This window comes from Oratosquilla oratoria, chromosome 15 (genome assembly GCF_046742065.1).
Source record: "Oratosquilla oratoria isolate Oo_2021 chromosome 15, ASM4674206v1, whole genome shotgun sequence".
Classification (NCBI taxonomy): domain Eukaryota; kingdom Metazoa; phylum Arthropoda; class Malacostraca; order Stomatopoda; family Squillidae; genus Oratosquilla; species Oratosquilla oratoria.
This window is the reverse complement of record NC_134791.1, coordinates 7,262,849-7,280,858: the sequence shown is the minus strand read 5'-3', so window position 1 is coordinate 7,280,858 and position 18,010 is coordinate 7,262,849. Positions and strand designations below refer to the sequence as shown.

At 44.7% G+C, this 18,010-nt stretch overlaps 1 protein-coding gene across 1 annotated transcript in view; it reads right to left on the bottom strand.

The window, feature by feature from the left end:
• Positions 1-898: 898 nt before the first annotated feature.
• The window catches only part of LOC143033057 (calpain-9-like), a 460,946-nt gene continuing 443,834 nt past the window's right edge, over positions 899-18,010 (bottom strand). Inside the window, exons 14-16 of the mRNA XM_076198255.1 lie at positions 4,423-4,615; positions 2,896-2,951; positions 899-925 (exon numbers count right to left, since the gene is read on the bottom strand). Coding sequence (XP_076054370.1) covers positions 899-925; positions 2,896-2,951; positions 4,423-4,615 — 276 coding nt within the window. The remainder of the gene's footprint in view (positions 926-2,895; positions 2,952-4,422; positions 4,616-18,010) is intronic.

Here is an 18,010-nt window from a genome sequence, read left to right as displayed (position 1 = left end):
TTAGCTAGAAAAACATATATTAAGAGTGACAAAGCAGCGAAGGGGTGGCCTTAAGGCTGACATCATATAGTTTGTTCTGACAGACGTCAGGAGATTTTATTCGGTTTGGGGAGGTGGCTACCCCCCCTTCCAGCTGGTTAAGGGGAAGGGGAAACTTCAGAACCTGAATTTGTGTCATAAATAAGAATTCCCTGGTCACGTGACCTGACACAAGGTTATCATTGTATGCAATAACATAATAATGATATAATATAATATAATAATAATAATATAATAATATCAATAACAATGATAATATTGTTAATGATAATGATGAAATGACAATAAATATAATAATAATAATAGCAATGATAATAATGATTAATAATTGTCAATAGTAATATTTATAATCTCTTTCATATTTCTGAAGTATTTTCGAGTCCATTACACCGGTTGATTTACTTATAATTATAGATAAAGCTTTTTCCTCGAAGCCTGTAGCTCTTCAAACAGAGTTCCTTGGAAGCGGGTTAGCGGGTAAATAGTTAATCCGCTTGTATCCGACATCGGATAAGGGTCTTGTTCAAAATCTGCCCTGAATTTGCATTTCAAGAACTCTTCTTTTTCCCTAAGAATTCCTCTTCTTCTTCTTCTTTTTTCCCAAGAAGTCTTCTTTTTTCCCAAGAAGTCTTCTTTTTTCCCTAAGAAGTCTTCGAACTCGAGAGCCCTTGGAACACTTCTTCTTCTTCTTCGTCTTCTTCTTCGGGAGAGGAAAACCTCTTGTGCCCCGTCAGCGACTTCGGCGGGAGAAGAACTCGGATCTCAAAAAAAAAAAAAAAAAAAAAAAAAACCGCAGCTAGATGGATAAAGATCGGGTAAACTCGAAGAGGCGTCATCCTAAGCTGGATACCGTGCTGGATTACGAGTATATCGTCATCAGGATAATCTGTCGGGATGAACAACAGGTTTAGGGAGAATAAACTTAAAGCAAACGCTAAAAGACTAAATGCATACAAAGTGATTGTAATATCCAAAAGCCTTTGCTAGGCACTTAAATGAAATTATACGTTTAATGGAATAGTTATAGAAGTAAGGTTAAGTGATATACAAGGACAATGAGGAGATGAAAATACTGTTATATTCAAAGTGTGTGCATTTATCTTTGATAAAAATGTTATATACAAGCATACATAAACTTTAGTATATGAAAAGGTAAATAGATACTAATAATAATAATGGTAATAGTAATAATAATTGTAATAGCGATAATAATAGTAATGATTATAATGAAAATGATGAAAATTATGAAGATGATGATAATAATGATTGATAATAATGATAATGATGATAATGATTGATAATAATGATTGATAATGATAATAATGATTGATGATAATAATGATTGATGATGATAATGATGATTGATGATGATAGTAATGATGATTGATGATGATAGTAATGAAGTTAGTATTTACACTACTAATACCCGTCTTGAATACCTTGGAGAATGACTAGAACCGCCTCAAATTACTTGGACTCGTATTCGGAATCGAACTCGTACTCGTACTCGTATTCATACTCGGTCGAGTATTTGCATTGACAGACACGTTCATTCCCCCAAGCATGTCTACGTTATTGCTCAATACACGTGCGCGCACACACAAACACACGCACACAACACACACACACACACACACACACACACACACACACACACACACACACACACACACACACACACACAGTCCTCCTCTCTTTTCTCTCTCTTACACACACACACAATCCTCTCTCTCTCTCTCTCTCTCTCTCACACACACACACACACACACACACACACACACACACACACACACACACACACACACACAGCCCTTCCCTCCCTCTCTCTCCTTTCCTTCCTCTCTCTCCTTCCCTTCCTCTCTCTCTCTCCTTCCCTTCCTCTCTCTCTCTCCTTCCCTTCCTCTCTCTCTCTCCTTCCCTTCCTCTCTCTCTCTTCTTCCCTTCCTCTCTCTCTCTTCTTCCCTTCCTCTCTCTCTCTTCTTCCCTTCCTCTCTCTCTCTCTCTCTCTCTCTCTCTCTCTCTCTCTCTCTCTCTCTCTTCCTCCTCTCTCTCTCTCTCTCTCCTCTCTCTCTCTCTTTCTCTCTCTTCCCCCTCTCTCTCTGTCTCTCCCTTCCTCTCTCTCTCTCTCTTCTCCCTTCCTCTCTCTCTCCCCTCTCCATCCTCTCTCTCCTTCTCCTCTCTCCTCCTCTCTCTCTCTCTCTCTCCTTCCCTCTCTCCTCTCTCTCTCCTTCTCCTCTCTCTCTCTCTCTCTCTCTCTCCCCTTCCCTTCCTCTCTCTCTCCTCTCTCTCTCTCTCTCCTTCCCTTCCTCTCTCTCTCCTTCCCTTCCTCTCTCTCTCTCCTTCCCTTCCTCTCTCTCTCTCTCCTTCCCTTCCTCTCTCTCTCTCTCCTTCCCTTCATCTCTCTCTCTCTCCTTCCCTTCCTCTCTCTCTCTCTCCTCTTTTTCCCCTCCCTTCCTCTCTCCTCTCTTTTTCCCCTACTCTCTCTCTCTTCTTCCCTTCCTCTCTCTCCCTCTCTTCCTCTCTCTCTTTCTCCTTCCCTTCCTCTCTTTCTCTCCGTCCCTCCCTTCCTCTTTCTCTCCTTCCTTCCCTCCCTTCCTCTCTCCTTCCTTCCCTCTCTTTCTCTCCTTCCCTTCCTCTCTCTCTCTTCTTCCCTTCCTCTCTCTCCTTCCCTTCCTCTCTCTCTTTCTCCTTCCCTTCCTCTCTTTCTCTCCTTCCTTCCCTCTCCCTCTCTCTCTCTCCTTCCCTCCCTCTCCCTCCCTCCCTCTCCCTCTCTCTCTCCTTCCCTCCCTCTCTTGCGCACAGACGTACACGCACACACGTACACGCACACACACACACGCACACATGTGCACCTACCTCCTCCAGGGACAACGGGTTTCCTTTCATTTTGGTGTCAATGCTGTGGAACCGCTCTGAAATGGACAAGTATAACAATACAGACATACATACACACGGGTCTCGGCAGAATATGTGTCTATATATAGTTATATGCTATATCACGTATACCTCTGTCTTTCTATCTATTTCTATCTCTGAATAGGGCAAGAATGAAAATACAGAAAATTAATCTATATCTATTCTCAATGCTTCTGTCTCTATACTCTATGCTTATATCTCTATATCTAAACATCATGTGTGTCTATATCTATACATCAACTATGCATCTATGTACGTATCTATACATCGCCTATGTATCTATACAAACATAAACATACTCATCTCTATATCATAAAACATAAAAAAATAAAATATTTTTTTTCATATACACGAACATCCCTATGAGAAGGATATAATAATTTTTCAATTATCTTGATGTACATATGTACTTAATGTACAAAGGCTACAGGGAAAGGTTATGAAACAAAATAGGTGTTTTCTAAGATTAAAGTTAAGTACGAATGGAAATTAGTCCTCAAAACGTATAAAACACAGAATCGTACAGCTAAACACTCATTAACAAATATCAATAACGGGAACATTTAATATGTTATAACTGTGTGCGTGAAAGTACAAAGAGGAAGGTTGGTACAAAGAGAGACAAAGAGAAGAGGACAGAGAGAGGGAGCGGGATTCAAAGGCAAATAGACAGACACGTTGACGGGGTGTAGAGAAAGACAGACAGACACATACAGACAGATATACAGTAGATATGAAAACTGGAGGGTGATAGAATACAATATGTGTGTGTGTGTGTGTGTGTGTGTGTGTCTGTTTTTGTGTACATGTGTGTGTTTGTGTATGTGTGTGTGTGTGTGTGTGTGTGTGTAAAAGTAAGTGAAATCACTGAGTAACGTAGTGTATGTAAGACTGCCTGACAATGTTTATCTAACTGTCTTGCTCAGAGACACCTCACTGGAACAAGAACACCTTGCAAGGACACCACGACCAGAACCATTACCACTCCCACTACCATCACTACCATCGCTACCACCATCAACACCACCATCACCACCACCACTACCACCACCATCACCACCATCACCACAACCATCATCACAACCATCACCACAACCACTTACACCACCACTATCACCACCACTTCCATCACCACGCTCACCACCACCACCATGCCCACCATCACCACCACCACGCTCAGCATCATGCTCAGCACCACGCCCACCACCACACCTTTCTTATCTCTGATACCCGTATTTCTGAGTGCGGGTTGTTCTATTTTATCTTACAGTATAATGCACCACCAACTACCAACCCCCAGCAACCAACACTTACGAGTGATTATCTTAATGTGTCATCACTTGTGACTTGTTCCTTCACACCTTTCTTATCTCTGGGACCCACATTTCTGAGTGCAGGTTGTAATTTATCTTACAGAACAATGCAACACCAACCACCAACTACCAACCACGAACAAGCAGCACTTACCATGAGCGAGGTGGAGGCGGACCATGGCCATGAGGAAGGCCTCGGAGGTGAGGACACGGTTCTTGGCGAAGCGGAGGACGAGGCACTCGAGGACCTTGTTCGAGACCGTGAGCCCGGCCTCCCACAGCGCCTGCCGGAGCTGGTACGAGGACGTTTTCCCCGTGTGGTGGCGGTCGAACTTCAGGAACGCCGTCTGCTCGAGGGAGAGGAGAAATGGGTATTTAGTGATTGACTGGATGTTTTTAGTAAGTGACTAGATCTGTTTTTAGTAAATGATTGGATGTCTTTAGTAAATTACTGGATGGGTCTTTAGTAATTGGCTGAATGTGTTTTTAGTAAATGATTGGATGTCTTTAGCAAATGACTGGATGTCTTTAGTAAATTACTGGATGGCTCTTTAGTAAATTACTGGATGAGTCTTTAGTAAATGACTGGATGTCTTTAGTAAATTATTGAATGGGTCATTAATAATATAATTGACTGGATGTGTCTTTAGTTAACGATTAGATGTGGTTTTAGTAAATGATTGGATGTGTATTTAATCATGTGATTTGGAATTAATCTTGTGACCTATGACGTTACCATCCATCACGTGGCTTTCTACCACATGACCTTTTATGAGACGTCACGTGATATTGACCGATAAATCTCATTTTATGACCTGGTAAAAATACATAAGTTTAATCATGTGACCTTAACAGCTGCATCTTGACCTATGACCATATCAAAGGACAGAAGCGCTGGTAATCTAGAGTCAATAACAACAACATACGGTCTTTGTAAATGCCCTCCAAATACCCACAGGCATCTCTTAACCTCTCTCCTATATCACCTCCAAACACTTAAAAACTTTCAATAGTCATTTCCTCCCCTCCCATGGAAACTCAAAACACTCCAAAACATCCCTATCTCGATCTCGTCGAACGGTCACTTCAAAAACTCAAAAACTCCAAAAGTCAAGTCATCGCTATTCTTTCCTCAAACCATTCAACTCTTTTTCTTCCTGTTCCTTCCCTCCTTCCTCTCTCTCTCTCTCCCACCTCTTCCTCTCTCCCACTTGCCTTTCTCCCTGTTCTCTCTCTTCTCCCTCTTCCCTCTCTTGTCCTCTCTCCTCTTCCCTCTTCCTTCTCTCCCTCTTCCCTCTCTCCTCTTCCTTCTCTCCTCTTCCTTCTCTCCCTCTTCCCTCTCTTGTTCTCTACCCCCGCTCTCTCCCCTAACTTCCCTTCCTCCATCTCTCCCTTTCCTTCCCTCCCTACGTCCCTCCTTCCGTTACAAATCCCTCCCTTCCCTTCCCTTCGTATTCTTTGCCTCCACTTCTTCGTCTTCAACTCTGCAAAGCTCCTGAAAGCCTTCAGACTCTTCAACCCTCATGCAGACTTTCTGCAGACCGCAGCGAGGCTAGATTTATAGTCATCAGACGTCTTGTAAGGGAGGCTCTCCGCATGGTGTCCCGAAGAAAAAAGAAAAAAAAGAAAGAAAAAGAGATGGTCTGACAGGCAGCTTTGGGGCTCTTTTTTTTTTTTTTTTTTTTTTTTCTTAAAGAATGGAGCGAGATTTACTCTTGGGTTGCATTAACATCCCGATCAGCTCAGTGTCGGTGTTTTTTTTTTTTGACGAAGGAAGACCTAGGTCGTTTAATTAGATTGTTAGATACTCCTTCGACTGCTGGAAGTGGAGGAGCAGCGGCGCCGAGGGTGACCTTGGAGGGGAGCCAGATATTGTTTTGTTTTAGCTGTAGAGCCACGGTTCTAGCTTATAAACCTCGATTTTTTTTTTTTTTTTTGGGGGGGGAAGTGGGGGAGGTATCTTCCCCAGCCTCTGCTCCTTTGGCCTGGATTGATACGGGTGTTTTCTTCTTCTTCCCCCTCTTCGGCCTCTTCATTTTTTTTTTTTTTTTTTTTTTTTTTTTTTTTTTTTTTTTTTACTCCGCTTCCCAGGAACTCTCCCACCACTCTGTACCTCTCTCTCTCTCTCTCTCTCATTCTCTTTATCTCTCTCTCTACTGTCCGAGCCACTTTATAAAAAAAAAAAAATCGCTAAACTTCATTTTTTATATCTTATTTATTTATTTTTTTAATTCTTCTAACTCCGCTTCCCAGGAATCCTCTCTCTCTTTACTGTCCGATCCAGTTTATCTAAAAAAAATGTCGCTAAACTTTATTTATCTATTTATTTTTATTTTTCATTTTATTATTATTAGTATTATTATTATTATTATTTTTTTTTTGCGCGCGGCAAGAGCGCTCTCCAGTTCACAATTTAACCTCAGGAAACTTCATTGAATCCCACGCCAACTTAAAAAAAAAAAAAAAAAAAAAAAAAAAAAAAAAAAAAAAAAAAAAAAATAATCCATTTCCCTGCCATGAGACTTGGGTCAATCCATTATAGTTGTTTTTGTCAACTTGGGCGACACTACCAGCAATCCATTCTTGTCTTACAAAACAATTTTCTTTTTTCTTTTTCCTTCTCCCGCTCCCAGTTTATGTAAAAGTTTTGGATTCTTTTCAAATCGTGACGAATGACTGTCTACTTGTCTTCCTGTTTTCTTTGTGACGAAATGTTTCCTCCTTTGTGTCCTCCTCTCCGTCTTTGTCCCTCTCCTTGTCCCTGCTCTCTATGCTCTTTATGTCTTCCTTTCCTCGCTCTTTTTTCGTTATCTACTTCCTTTATCCCTTTCTCTCTTTCTCTTTTTTCGTTGTCTATTTCCTTTATCGTTTTCTCTCTTTCTCTCTCTTTCTCCCACACTCCCTCTCTCTTTCTGTGTGTGTGTGTGTGTGTGTGTGTGTGTGTGTGTGTGTGTGTGTGTGTACACGTGTGTGCGCGCACGTGCGCCATTTTGCATTCACAGACGCACACATAGAACTTTACACACACACACACATGCATATAAACATACATACATATACATAGTAGGATAAAACACACACACACGCATACACATAAACATACATATACATAGTAAGGTAAAACACACACACACAATCTATTATCAGAACAACAACAACAACAACCAAAGTAAATCTGCCGTAGTCTGTCACTCGTCTCATATAACTGCCAAACTAAACCTGTTCTCTAATAACAAACTCCATTAACTCCTATGCAGATTCCGTCCCCCCCACTCCCCCTCCTCCTCCTCCTCCTTCTGGATCAGATTGCCAACCCGAAGGCCTTCGAGAACGAAGGAGAAGAGGTCATCCTTCATCAGAAAAAAGGTCAAGGTTTTCCTCCTGAAGGGTGAGTGGGGTCATTCGCTCGCGCTCTCTTCCTCTCTTTCTACCCTTCTGTCTCTCCCTCTCTTTCTCTTCTCTCTCTCTTCTTTCTCAATCCTTCTCTCTCCTCTCCCCTTCTCTCTCCTCTCCCCTTCTCTCTCCTCTCCCCTTCTCTCTCCCTCTCTCCTCTCCCCTTCTCTCTCCTCTCCCCTTCTCTCTCCTCTCCCCTTCTCTCTCCTCTCCCCTTCTCTCTCCCTCTCTCCTCTCCCCTTCTCTCTCCTCTCCATTTCTCTCTCCTCTTCCCTTCTCTCTCCTCTTCCCTTCTCTCTCCTCTCCCCTTCTCTCTCTCCCTATCTCCTCTCTCCTTCTCCCTATCTCCTCTCTCCTTCTTCCTCTCCCCTTCTCTCTCTCTCTCCCTCTCTCCTCTCCCCTTCTCTCTCTCTCCCTCTCTCCTCTCCCCTTCTCTCTCCCTCTCTCCTCTCCCCTTCTCTCTCCCTCTCTCCTCTCCCCTTCTCTCTCCCTCTCTCCTCTCCCCTTCTCTCTCCCTCTCTCTCCTCTCCCCTTCTCTCTCCCTCTCTCCTCTCCCCTTCTCTCTCCCTCTCTCCTCTCCCCTTCTCTCTCCCTCTCTCCTCTCCCCTTCTCTCTCCCTCTCTCCTCTCCCCTTCTCTCTCCCTCTCTCCTCTCCCCTTCTCTCTCCCTCTCTCTCCTCTCCCATTCTCTCTCCGCCTCGCTCTCCTCTCCCATTCTCTCTCCGCCTCGCTCTCCTCTCCCATTCTCTCTCCGCCTCGCTCTCCTCTCCCATTCTCTCTCCGCCTCGCTCTCCTCTCCCATTCTCTCTCCGCCTCGCTCTCCTCTCCCATTCTCTCTCCGCCTCGCTCTCCTCTCCCCTTCTCTCTCCCTCTCCTCTCCCCTTCTCTCTCCCTCTCCTCTCCCCTTCTCTCTCCCTCTCCTCTCCCCTTCTCTCTCTCTCTCTCTCTCTCTCTCTCTCTCTCTCTCTCTCTCTCTCTCTCTCTCTCTCTCTCTCTCTCTCTCTCTCTCTCTCTCTCTCTCTCTCTCTCTCTCTCTCTCTCTCCTCAACCTCTCCGGTTTCTATCGCCAATCCCGTCTTTTGTCAAAAGCATTATAACAAAAATAAGCATCAACAAACAAATAAAAACCAAACATATAAACAAAAACAAACGGTAAAATGAGCAAAAACAAACGGTAAAATGAGCAAAAACAAACGGTAAAATGAGCAAAAACAAACGGTAAAATGAGCAAAAACAAACAAGAAAACGGGTAAAGAACAAGAAAACAAAGAAATAGATAAACAAGTGAATAGCTATACAGGACTTTGACAGTCGACAGTGGCCCACGGGAGAGGGCCGGGGGAGAGGGGGAGGGGGGAGAGGAGGAGAGGGGGGGAAAGGAGGAGAGGAGGAGGGGGAGGGAAGGGGGGGAGGGGGAGGGATGGGGAGAGGGGGACCCATCGATCCAAAAACGAAAAAAATCCACAGAAGGGATAATTAGAATTGTGGCTTCAGAAGACGCGGGAGGGGGGGAGGGAGGGAGGGAGTACGCCAGAGAGGGAGTGTCTTGGAGTCCGGGGAGGAAATGGATGGGAGGCAGTGGGTGGAGAGAGAGGATGGACGGAGTGGGGGAGGGAGTGGGTGGAGGGGTGGAGGAAGAGGATGGAGGGAAAGAGGGGAGGGAGTGGAACGAGGTAGTAGAAGAGGGAGAAGGCGGAGTGGGTGGAGGGATGGAGGAAATAAGGGGAGGGAGTGGAACGAGGGAGAAGGTGGAGTGGGTGGAGGGATAGAGGGAGAGGATGGGAGGAATGAAGAGGGGGAGTGGAACAAGGGAGTAGAGGAGGGAGAAGTTGGAGTGGGTGGAGGGAATGGGGAAGGGAGTGGAACGAGGGAGTAGAAGAGGGAGGGTGGAGAGGATGGAGGGAATGAGGGGAGGGAGTGGAACGAGGGAGAAGGTGGAGTGGGTGGAGGGATAGAGGGAGAGGATGGAAGGAATAAGGGGAGGGAGTGGAACGACGGAGTAGAGGAGGGAGAAGGTGGAGTGGGTGGAGGGAGAGGATGGAGGGAATGGGGGAGGGAGTGGAACGAGGGAGAAGGTGGAGTGGGTGGAGGGATAGAGGGAGAGGATGGAGGGAATGAGGGGAGGGAGTGGAACGAGGGAGAAGGTGGAGTGGGTGGAGGGATAGAGGGAGAGGATGGAAGGAATAAGGGGAGGGAGTGGAACGACGGAGTAGAGGAGGGAGAAGGTGGAGTGGGTGGAGGGAGAGGATGGAGGGAATGGGGGAGGGAGTGGAACGAGGGAGTAGAAGAGGGAGGATGGAGTGGGTGGAGGGGTGGAGGGAGAGGACGGAGGGAATGAGGGGAGGGAGTGGAACGAGGGAGAAGGTGGAGTGGGTGGAGGGATAGAGGGAGAGGATGGAAGGAATGAAGGGAGGGAGTGGAACGAGGGAGTAGAAGAGGGAGAAGGTGGAGTGGGTGGAGGGAATGGGGAAGGAGTGGAACGAGGGAAAAGGTGGAGTGGGTGGAGGGATGGAGGGAGAGGATGGAGGAAATGTGAAGGGAGTGGAACGAGGGAGTAGAAGAGGGAGAAGGTGGAGTGGGTGGAGGGAATGGGGAGGGAGTGGAAAGAGGGAGAAGGTGGAGTGGGTGGAGGGAGGAAATGTGGAGGGAGTGGAACGAGGGAGAAAGTGGAGTGAAGGAATGGAGTAAAGAGCAAGGAAAGATGGAGGGATGAGGAAGACGGAGAAAAATAGGAGGTAAACTTGGAGGGGGAAATGTGGAGGCGTGTCAAATGAGGTCATTTACAGGAATGGAGGTGGAGGAGGGAGGGAGGGAGGGAAAGAGGAGGGGGAGGAGGGAAAGACGAAAATCGGAGGGAAAATGTGGAGGAGTGTCAAATGAGGTAATTTGGAGGAATGGAGGATGAAGGGAGTGTGAGGGAGGGAGGGGGAGGAGGTGGGAGACCAGAGCAGTTGGAAGAAGTAATCTTTGTCTGTATCGCTTGTTTTTCTTAGCTTCTCTCTCTTTCTCTCTTTCCATCTTTTTTTCTCTTCTCTGACCCCCATGTTTATATCCTCTCTCTCTCTCTCTTTCCATCTCTTTTTTTTTCTCTTCTCTGACCCCCAAGTTCATCTCCTCTCTCTCTCTTTTTCTTTCTCTTTTTTTCTCTTCTCTGACCCCCATATTCATCTCGTCCCTCTCTCTTTCTCTCTTCTTTCTATCTCCTTTTTTCTTTTTTTCTTTTCTCTGACCCCCATGTTTATCTCTCTTTTCTCTTTTTCTTCTCTTCTGACCCCCCTTTTCATCTCTCTTTTCTCTTTTTACTTTTTCTCTTCTGACCCCCTTTTTAGCTCCTCTCTTTTCTATTTTTTTCTTTTCTGACCCCCCCCCCCCCGTTTATCTCCTCTCTTTCTATTTCTCTCTTCCTCTCTGTCAGGGTGTTAACGGATTTTGAGGAATGTCGGTAGGGAGACAGTCCTATTTGACGTCCATCGCTGTGTCCCAGGAAGGAACAAAGAAAGGTGCAGGCATTGAACCGAACCCATTTATTTGTGTATATATTTATTCCTTTAATTAATCTAGTTATTATTGGTGTACCTATTTGCTTGTCCTTATTTATTCTTTATCATTATCTGTTCTTCATTTACTAATTTATTATATCTTTCTTGGTAAATATATTATTATCCACGTATTAGTCCAAATTCATTTCATTCATTTACATACAATTTTCTTGTTGATTTCAGTTCTTACTATTTATCATTATCTTCTGTATATATGATTAACATATTATTTATTTTATTATTTATATTATTTTTGTGTTTATTTCATCTCGTGTTTATCTATTGGAAAGCTTCCTCCGAAAAATTGAGAAAAAAATTATATTATTAGCTTGTAGCATATAAGTATGTTACTTGGGCTAGGCAACGTAGGGAGATGAAGAAGCTTTGATTGTTTTCTACTCTTTTACTCTGGTGTAAGTGCGAGCGTCCGCCTAAGCACGGTTGTCCATGGTCCCCGAAGTGGGGACCGACTGCGGACCAACCGCGAAGGCTTAGTGACGCTAAACAAGTTGAGTACAGAACAGAACAGGGCCTGCCTGCGGGACAGGCCGTTTGTAAGCGGCCACTGACCCCCATGTCACGACCCGACCTGACCGAATGCGGTCAACCTTCTTGGTCTTTCTGACCATCGTCGCCACCAGAGTCGGGTCCAGTACCCTCTCACTCATTATCGCATGCATGTAGGGTACATGTACACCACAAACTTGTTCATTTACTCACTTATCTATCTTATTATATATATATATATATATATAATTAATTTATACATCCAGTTTATTTGTTCGTGTTTATATATTGGAGAACTTCAAAATCTTGACAACAATGTCAATGCGTGATTGACAGCGTATGAGAGGTCTGCTGAAGTCTTCGTGGTTTTCGAACTCTCCCCTTCCCCCTTCCTTCTCCCCCCCCTCCCTTGTGTACGCCCACCCACCCCCTCCCCGTCCCCCCAATAGAAGAAAAAGAGAGAAAACAAAAAAGGATACAGAAAAGAGAAAGAGAAATACAAGAGGGAAGGGAAAAATGGTCACCTTTGCGGTATCACAAAGATTCACAAAAAATGTTCGAGAGAGAGAGAAAGAGAGAGTGAAGATATTAGGTGGAGCGACTTTCGGGCGTGTTGATACATTTCAGCTGAAGTCTTGGGCGCCGCAGGCAGACGTTGTAGCTTCTTCCCCTCTCTCGCTATTTGTTTTCTTTTCTTCTTTTCTTTTCTTTTTTTCCTTTTCCTTTTCTCTCATAATCTGTGGTTGTGTTCAAGTAAAGCCAGTGTTGTCTTTAAGTGGCTTCATTGCTGATATATATATATATATATATATGTATATATATGTATATATATATATATATGCAGTAAAACACTAGAGATTTGTGTTCTACAGATGCAAGGTAACCACTATGAAAAGAAACGACCGAAGCAGAGCGCTTTCGTGTATTACATCTTGGATGCAGAAATACATAGAGTACAAACATAAAATACACTAGGAAAACGAGAGATCCATGTGTCAACAGTGGGAGGAGGTAATACACGAAAGCGCTCTGTTCCGGTCGTTTTTCATAATGGAAGTCCTTAATAGAGATGTTTTATTAAGGTGGGATGAAACAGAAACAAGAGGACACAAAAAGAAACTTAAAAAGGATAGTTACAGAAGAGATCTGAAAAAGAATAGCTTCCCACACAGAGTGGTGGATATTTGGAACAAATTGAATAAGGAAACAGTGAATGCAAAAACTATACAAGAATTAAAGATCAAACTGGATGCTGAAAGATACAAAAGCGGGTCACTACGAGCATAGCTCTCTTCCCGTAAGATATAACTAGATACACACAGACATACATACGTGTACTCACCTTGGTCTTTGGATCACGTGCTGGACTCGTGATCGACAGCTATTTCCCTCTCGGAAGAGAGCTCAGAGCTCGTATGACCGATCTATGGGTAATGCTATGACCTTGCACACACACACCCAACTCCCCGACCACGAGAGTTGGAGTAACGACTCAGAGCGCAGCAATACTGAAATTATTTCAGCCCTGGGCAGGGTTCGAACCCGGACCGCCGTAGCGACAGTCAGGGACTCTATCAACCGCGCCACTGAGTCGTGTGTGTGTGTGTGTGTGTGTGTGTGTGCACGTACATGTACGCATGCGCGAGCAAGCAAACCTCACCGAACAATATACAATGATGTAATGTGTTACTTATTACTCCCAATTGGAGTTCCCCTTCAAAGGACCGCGGACCGCGTTCCTCCAGAGACCTCCGGAGGACCCCCCCCCCCCAGGGGCCTCGACGGCTTCCAGGAACGTTCCTGTGAAGGAGGCAAGTCTTCTTTCAGCGAACGAGTGAGATTACTGTTGTTGGGAGAAAGGCGTATTGTTGAAGACCCGAGGCTATGGGAGTTGGTGGAATCGAAATGCTGGAGGGGGGGGGGGAGAGAAGGGGGGGAGGGCGGGGAGTAATTCCAGTTCACGTGAGAGAGTGTGTGCGTGTGGGGGGGGGAGTGAGTGTGTGTGTGTGTGTGTGTGTGTGTGTGTGTGTGTGTGTGTGTGTGTGTGTGTGTGTGTGGTTGTGCGCGCGTGTGCGTTCGTGTGTGTTCGTGCGTGCTCAGGCCTGTTTGTGTCAGATTTGCTCTTTAATTGAAATATTGATAGATATATTTGATTGTTTATTCCATTTTATATATTAATCAATTATCGCAGGAATGGTTGAGTGTCGTTTTGAGTTCAATCGTCACCTCATACTCCCCCCCACCATAAGTCTTGCCCCAGAGGCCACCAGTTAAAAGACCCCACGCCTACCCACCAGACCCACCAGAAGGCCATGTACGGAACCCTGAGCCAAAGGGGTGGCAGAGCCGACGTTGAGGCTCTGACGCCGGCACCTTTGCCCTGGGTGCTTCCCACAGGACACCTCGACCTGTGGGTTGGATAGTGGCCCAATCGGAGCCAGTGAACAAAGACCCGAAATAGTCATGTTACTATTGACAGGGTTTTGTTACTATTATACGAGTTTACAGTCGTTAAAAGATCACGGGATTCGTTACTATTATTAGTCTTTCTCACTAGTTGGGCACCAGATTATTTACCAGTATTCGTTACCTTTACTAGTGTTAGTTTTCATTAACAGCATTTCGTTACTTTTATCAGATTACGTTACTTTTACCAGCATTTCGTTACTATCACCAATTTGTTTTTTTCTCCCCAGTAATTCGATAGTTATCAAATTTCGTTACTTTTACCAGTATTTCGTTACTATTACCAAGGATGTTTCTTACCATTACCCACTAAGTATTTCAGCGGCTTTGACCCATCGTTTTTCGCTCATATTTCCGAAATAACCATTCACATCAGTATGATATATTAGCACAGCCTAATTCACACCCGGCCATAATTTTTGACGTTAGAGTGCATTTACAAGTGTATTTAATTACGGCGTTTACTCTTGATATTAAGTGTGTCGTAGCCGACACCCGTGAAGTAAATCGAACAGGTGAAGTCGTGACGTCATCACAAACTACCTCGTGTATCCCAACTTCACTTGTTCGATTTACTTCACGGGTGTCGGCTACGACACACACAATATCAAGAGTAAACACCGTAATTAAATACACTTGTGAATACACTATAACGTCAAAAATCATGGCCGGGTGTGAATTAGGCTGTGCTAATATACCATGCTGATGTGAATGATTATTTCGGAAATATGAGCGAAAAACGATGGGTCAAAGCCGCTGAAATACTTAGTAGGTCTCGTCATTATCACTACATTTCGTTACCCTTCCTATGGTTTCATTACTATTACCAGGGTTTCACTTGGAGAGCACCTTTGCCCTGTGATATCCGCAGAGGGCCTTGTGGCACTCGACCTGTGGATCAGGTAGTTGCCCAATCGAAGTAGGTGAACACAGTGATCCCGATAATTCTCTCGCACACACACACACGGTGACCCGTATATACTTCCTAGTGCACGTGCCTTGTATGTGTATATATGTGATTCACCATGGTCTTGGATCACGTGTTGGACTCTTGATCGACAGCTACTCCCCTCCCGGAAGAGAGCTCATATATGTGTGAATACACACTCTTGAGACAATTCTTTACAATAATTTCGTTCTGACTAGGCTCTCGAAAGGAAGCGGTTTCCATAGCAACGACTAGGAGCATTCATTTGTGAAGGAAAAACAAACAAACGAACGCACAGGTTAGAAGCGGTACTGCTTTCTGGAAACTTCTATGACCTAGGCGGGCTTCATCTAGAAACTAAATAATTTCAGTAACCAGTGGTTCTATCCATCAATGAAATTCTCGCTGGGAAGATGCGCGGAGCCATCGAGATTAGTATGGTCCGTAGGGGTGCCATTTTACTCTGGTCCGTAGGGGTGTCACTAAGGTACGGCCTGGGGCGAGAAGCGAGTCCTTAATTATGCGTTACTAGGGTCCGCAGGGGTGTCCCTAAGGTATTGCCTGGGGCGAGAAGTGAGGAGTTCTTTAACTACACAATCCTCTGGTCCGTAGGGGTGTCTCTAAGTTTACGCAATCTGTCTTTGATACGTGACTCTTGCCCGTAGGGGCGCGAAGGAGAGTAACCAGTCTCCTCTGAATTATACGCTAATCTGGTCCGTAGAGGTTATCACCAAACCATAACCATCAGTCTTCTTTGAGCGAGACGTACCTCTGGTCCGTAGGGGGTGTCACTGAGGTGCAAAAAGCCTGCCACAACAACGAAAAGATTGTAATACAGTATTATTGTATCGAACGGGGCTACTGTATTTCGACCAGAATACATCAATGTATCACAACATATACTACAATAGCATCAGTCCATGTGTTGATTAGGTCCTCGTGGTTACACTCGTGGTGTCCCGTAAGAAGCCTATGGGTCTTGCAGAGGTCTCAAGAGGGCATTGGGATCGTCTGTCTTCGGGGTAGGGGGAGGGGGGAGGTGGGAGGGGGGTGAGAGTAAGAGAGGGGAAAGGAGGGGAAACGGGGAGATGGGTGGTGGACAATGAGAGGGAGAGGGGAAGGGTAAGAGGGTTTGATGGGAAAGGGAAGGGGGAGAGAGAAAAGGAAAATGAGGGGGGAAGGGAAGGGGAGAGTGGGGAAGAGGGAGAAAGGGAGCAGAGGGGAAGGGGAGGGAGAGGGAAGATGAGGGGGAGAGGGAAGGTGAGGGGGAGAGTGGGTTGCATATTGAAGGGGAGGGAGAAGGGGGACAGATTTAAAGGGGAAGGGGAGAGGGAATGTGAGGGGGAGAGGGGGAGAGGGGGAAGATGGGGAGTTACTCCCCCCCCTCCCCCATCTCCAACACGAAACGTCGTCTCATGTTTCATCTCCGCTGTGGAGACCTTATCTCCATCTCTAAATCACATTTCAACTTCCATCCCTCATATACACACAAAAGCGAGTGCGAGAAATACACACACACACACACACACACACACACACACACACACACACACACACACACACACGAACACACACATGCACGCGCTCGCACACATACACATAGACACACATGCACACGCACACATACAAAACACACACACACACACACACACACACGTGCGTGCGCACACATACATACACACACATGCGCGCGCGCACACACATACACACACAGCACAATATACAGTACACACACAAAGACATACACACACATATATACACGCACATACACATATATATATATATACATGTGGTTGAGTGAAATAGAGATAGATAGTTACAAATAGACAGATAAAGAGAAAGTGAGATTGAGGGATTGAAGGTGAGACCAGATTAATTACAGTATGGTCTACATTTTTTCTCCTTCCCCCATACCGCAATCAACCTGTCCCCCTTGCAGCCTTATAAATAATCGAGTCCCCATCTTCCGCAACCTTTGTTTTTTCCAGTCAAGTGGAGGAAAAAAAAGTATATTTCTTCTTCCTAAGGCTTGTTTTCCTTCCTCTCTACGACATCCATGTAACAATTTTTTTCTCTTCTTTTTGCTGAGAGAGAGGGAAAGAGAGAAATTGAAACACACTTCCTCGAGTACTCTCTCTCCTCTCCTTCTTTCCCATCCGCGTAAGAAGAAAATTCGCGTAAAAGAAAATCCGCGTGAAAGAAAATGCGTTCCCTTGATTGTTGTTTCCCTCCCTCTTCTATTTGCCATCCTCGTGGAAAATGAAAAAATCTTTCCATTTCTCCCTGCGCTTTTTTTTCTTTCCCACCAGCGTAAAGAAAGAGAGGAAAGAGAGAAAAGAGAGAAGAATGAAAAGTACCTTGGCTAGTCGTTACCATCAGAAAGAAAACCGCCCAGAAATCCATGTCAATAATTTTGTCGCTAAGCTTTTATCTACTGTCCGCGAAAAAGAAGAAAAATAGAAATAAAAAAGATTAAGAACAATAACAATAATGATAACAATAACAACAATAAAAAGGAAAAGAAAAAAGAAAAAACAACGCGTACAAAATTCGAGTAAAAAGAAATCCGCGTAAAAAACATTTTCCCAGGCGATGATTCACCTCACCTGTCGTCTAAGGTGGGCATGCATGTACACTATACATTGTGGTCCAAATGTCTCGTTACCCCTACAGTAATACAAAATACACGTCCTGGATTAAGTTTATTTAGTGGAAGAACAATAGAACGAAATAAGAACAATAGAACAAAAATGTTCCCATCACAGTATTGCCATCTTCGGAAGAGCTGGTTTGCTGAATCTTTCAGTGACGTCATGAATAATGCACACGTTTATGTGCCCATACAAGCAGCCTGAACCCACGACATGTATTTTGTATTACTGTAATACTTGTACCTCTAGTGGTAAAGGT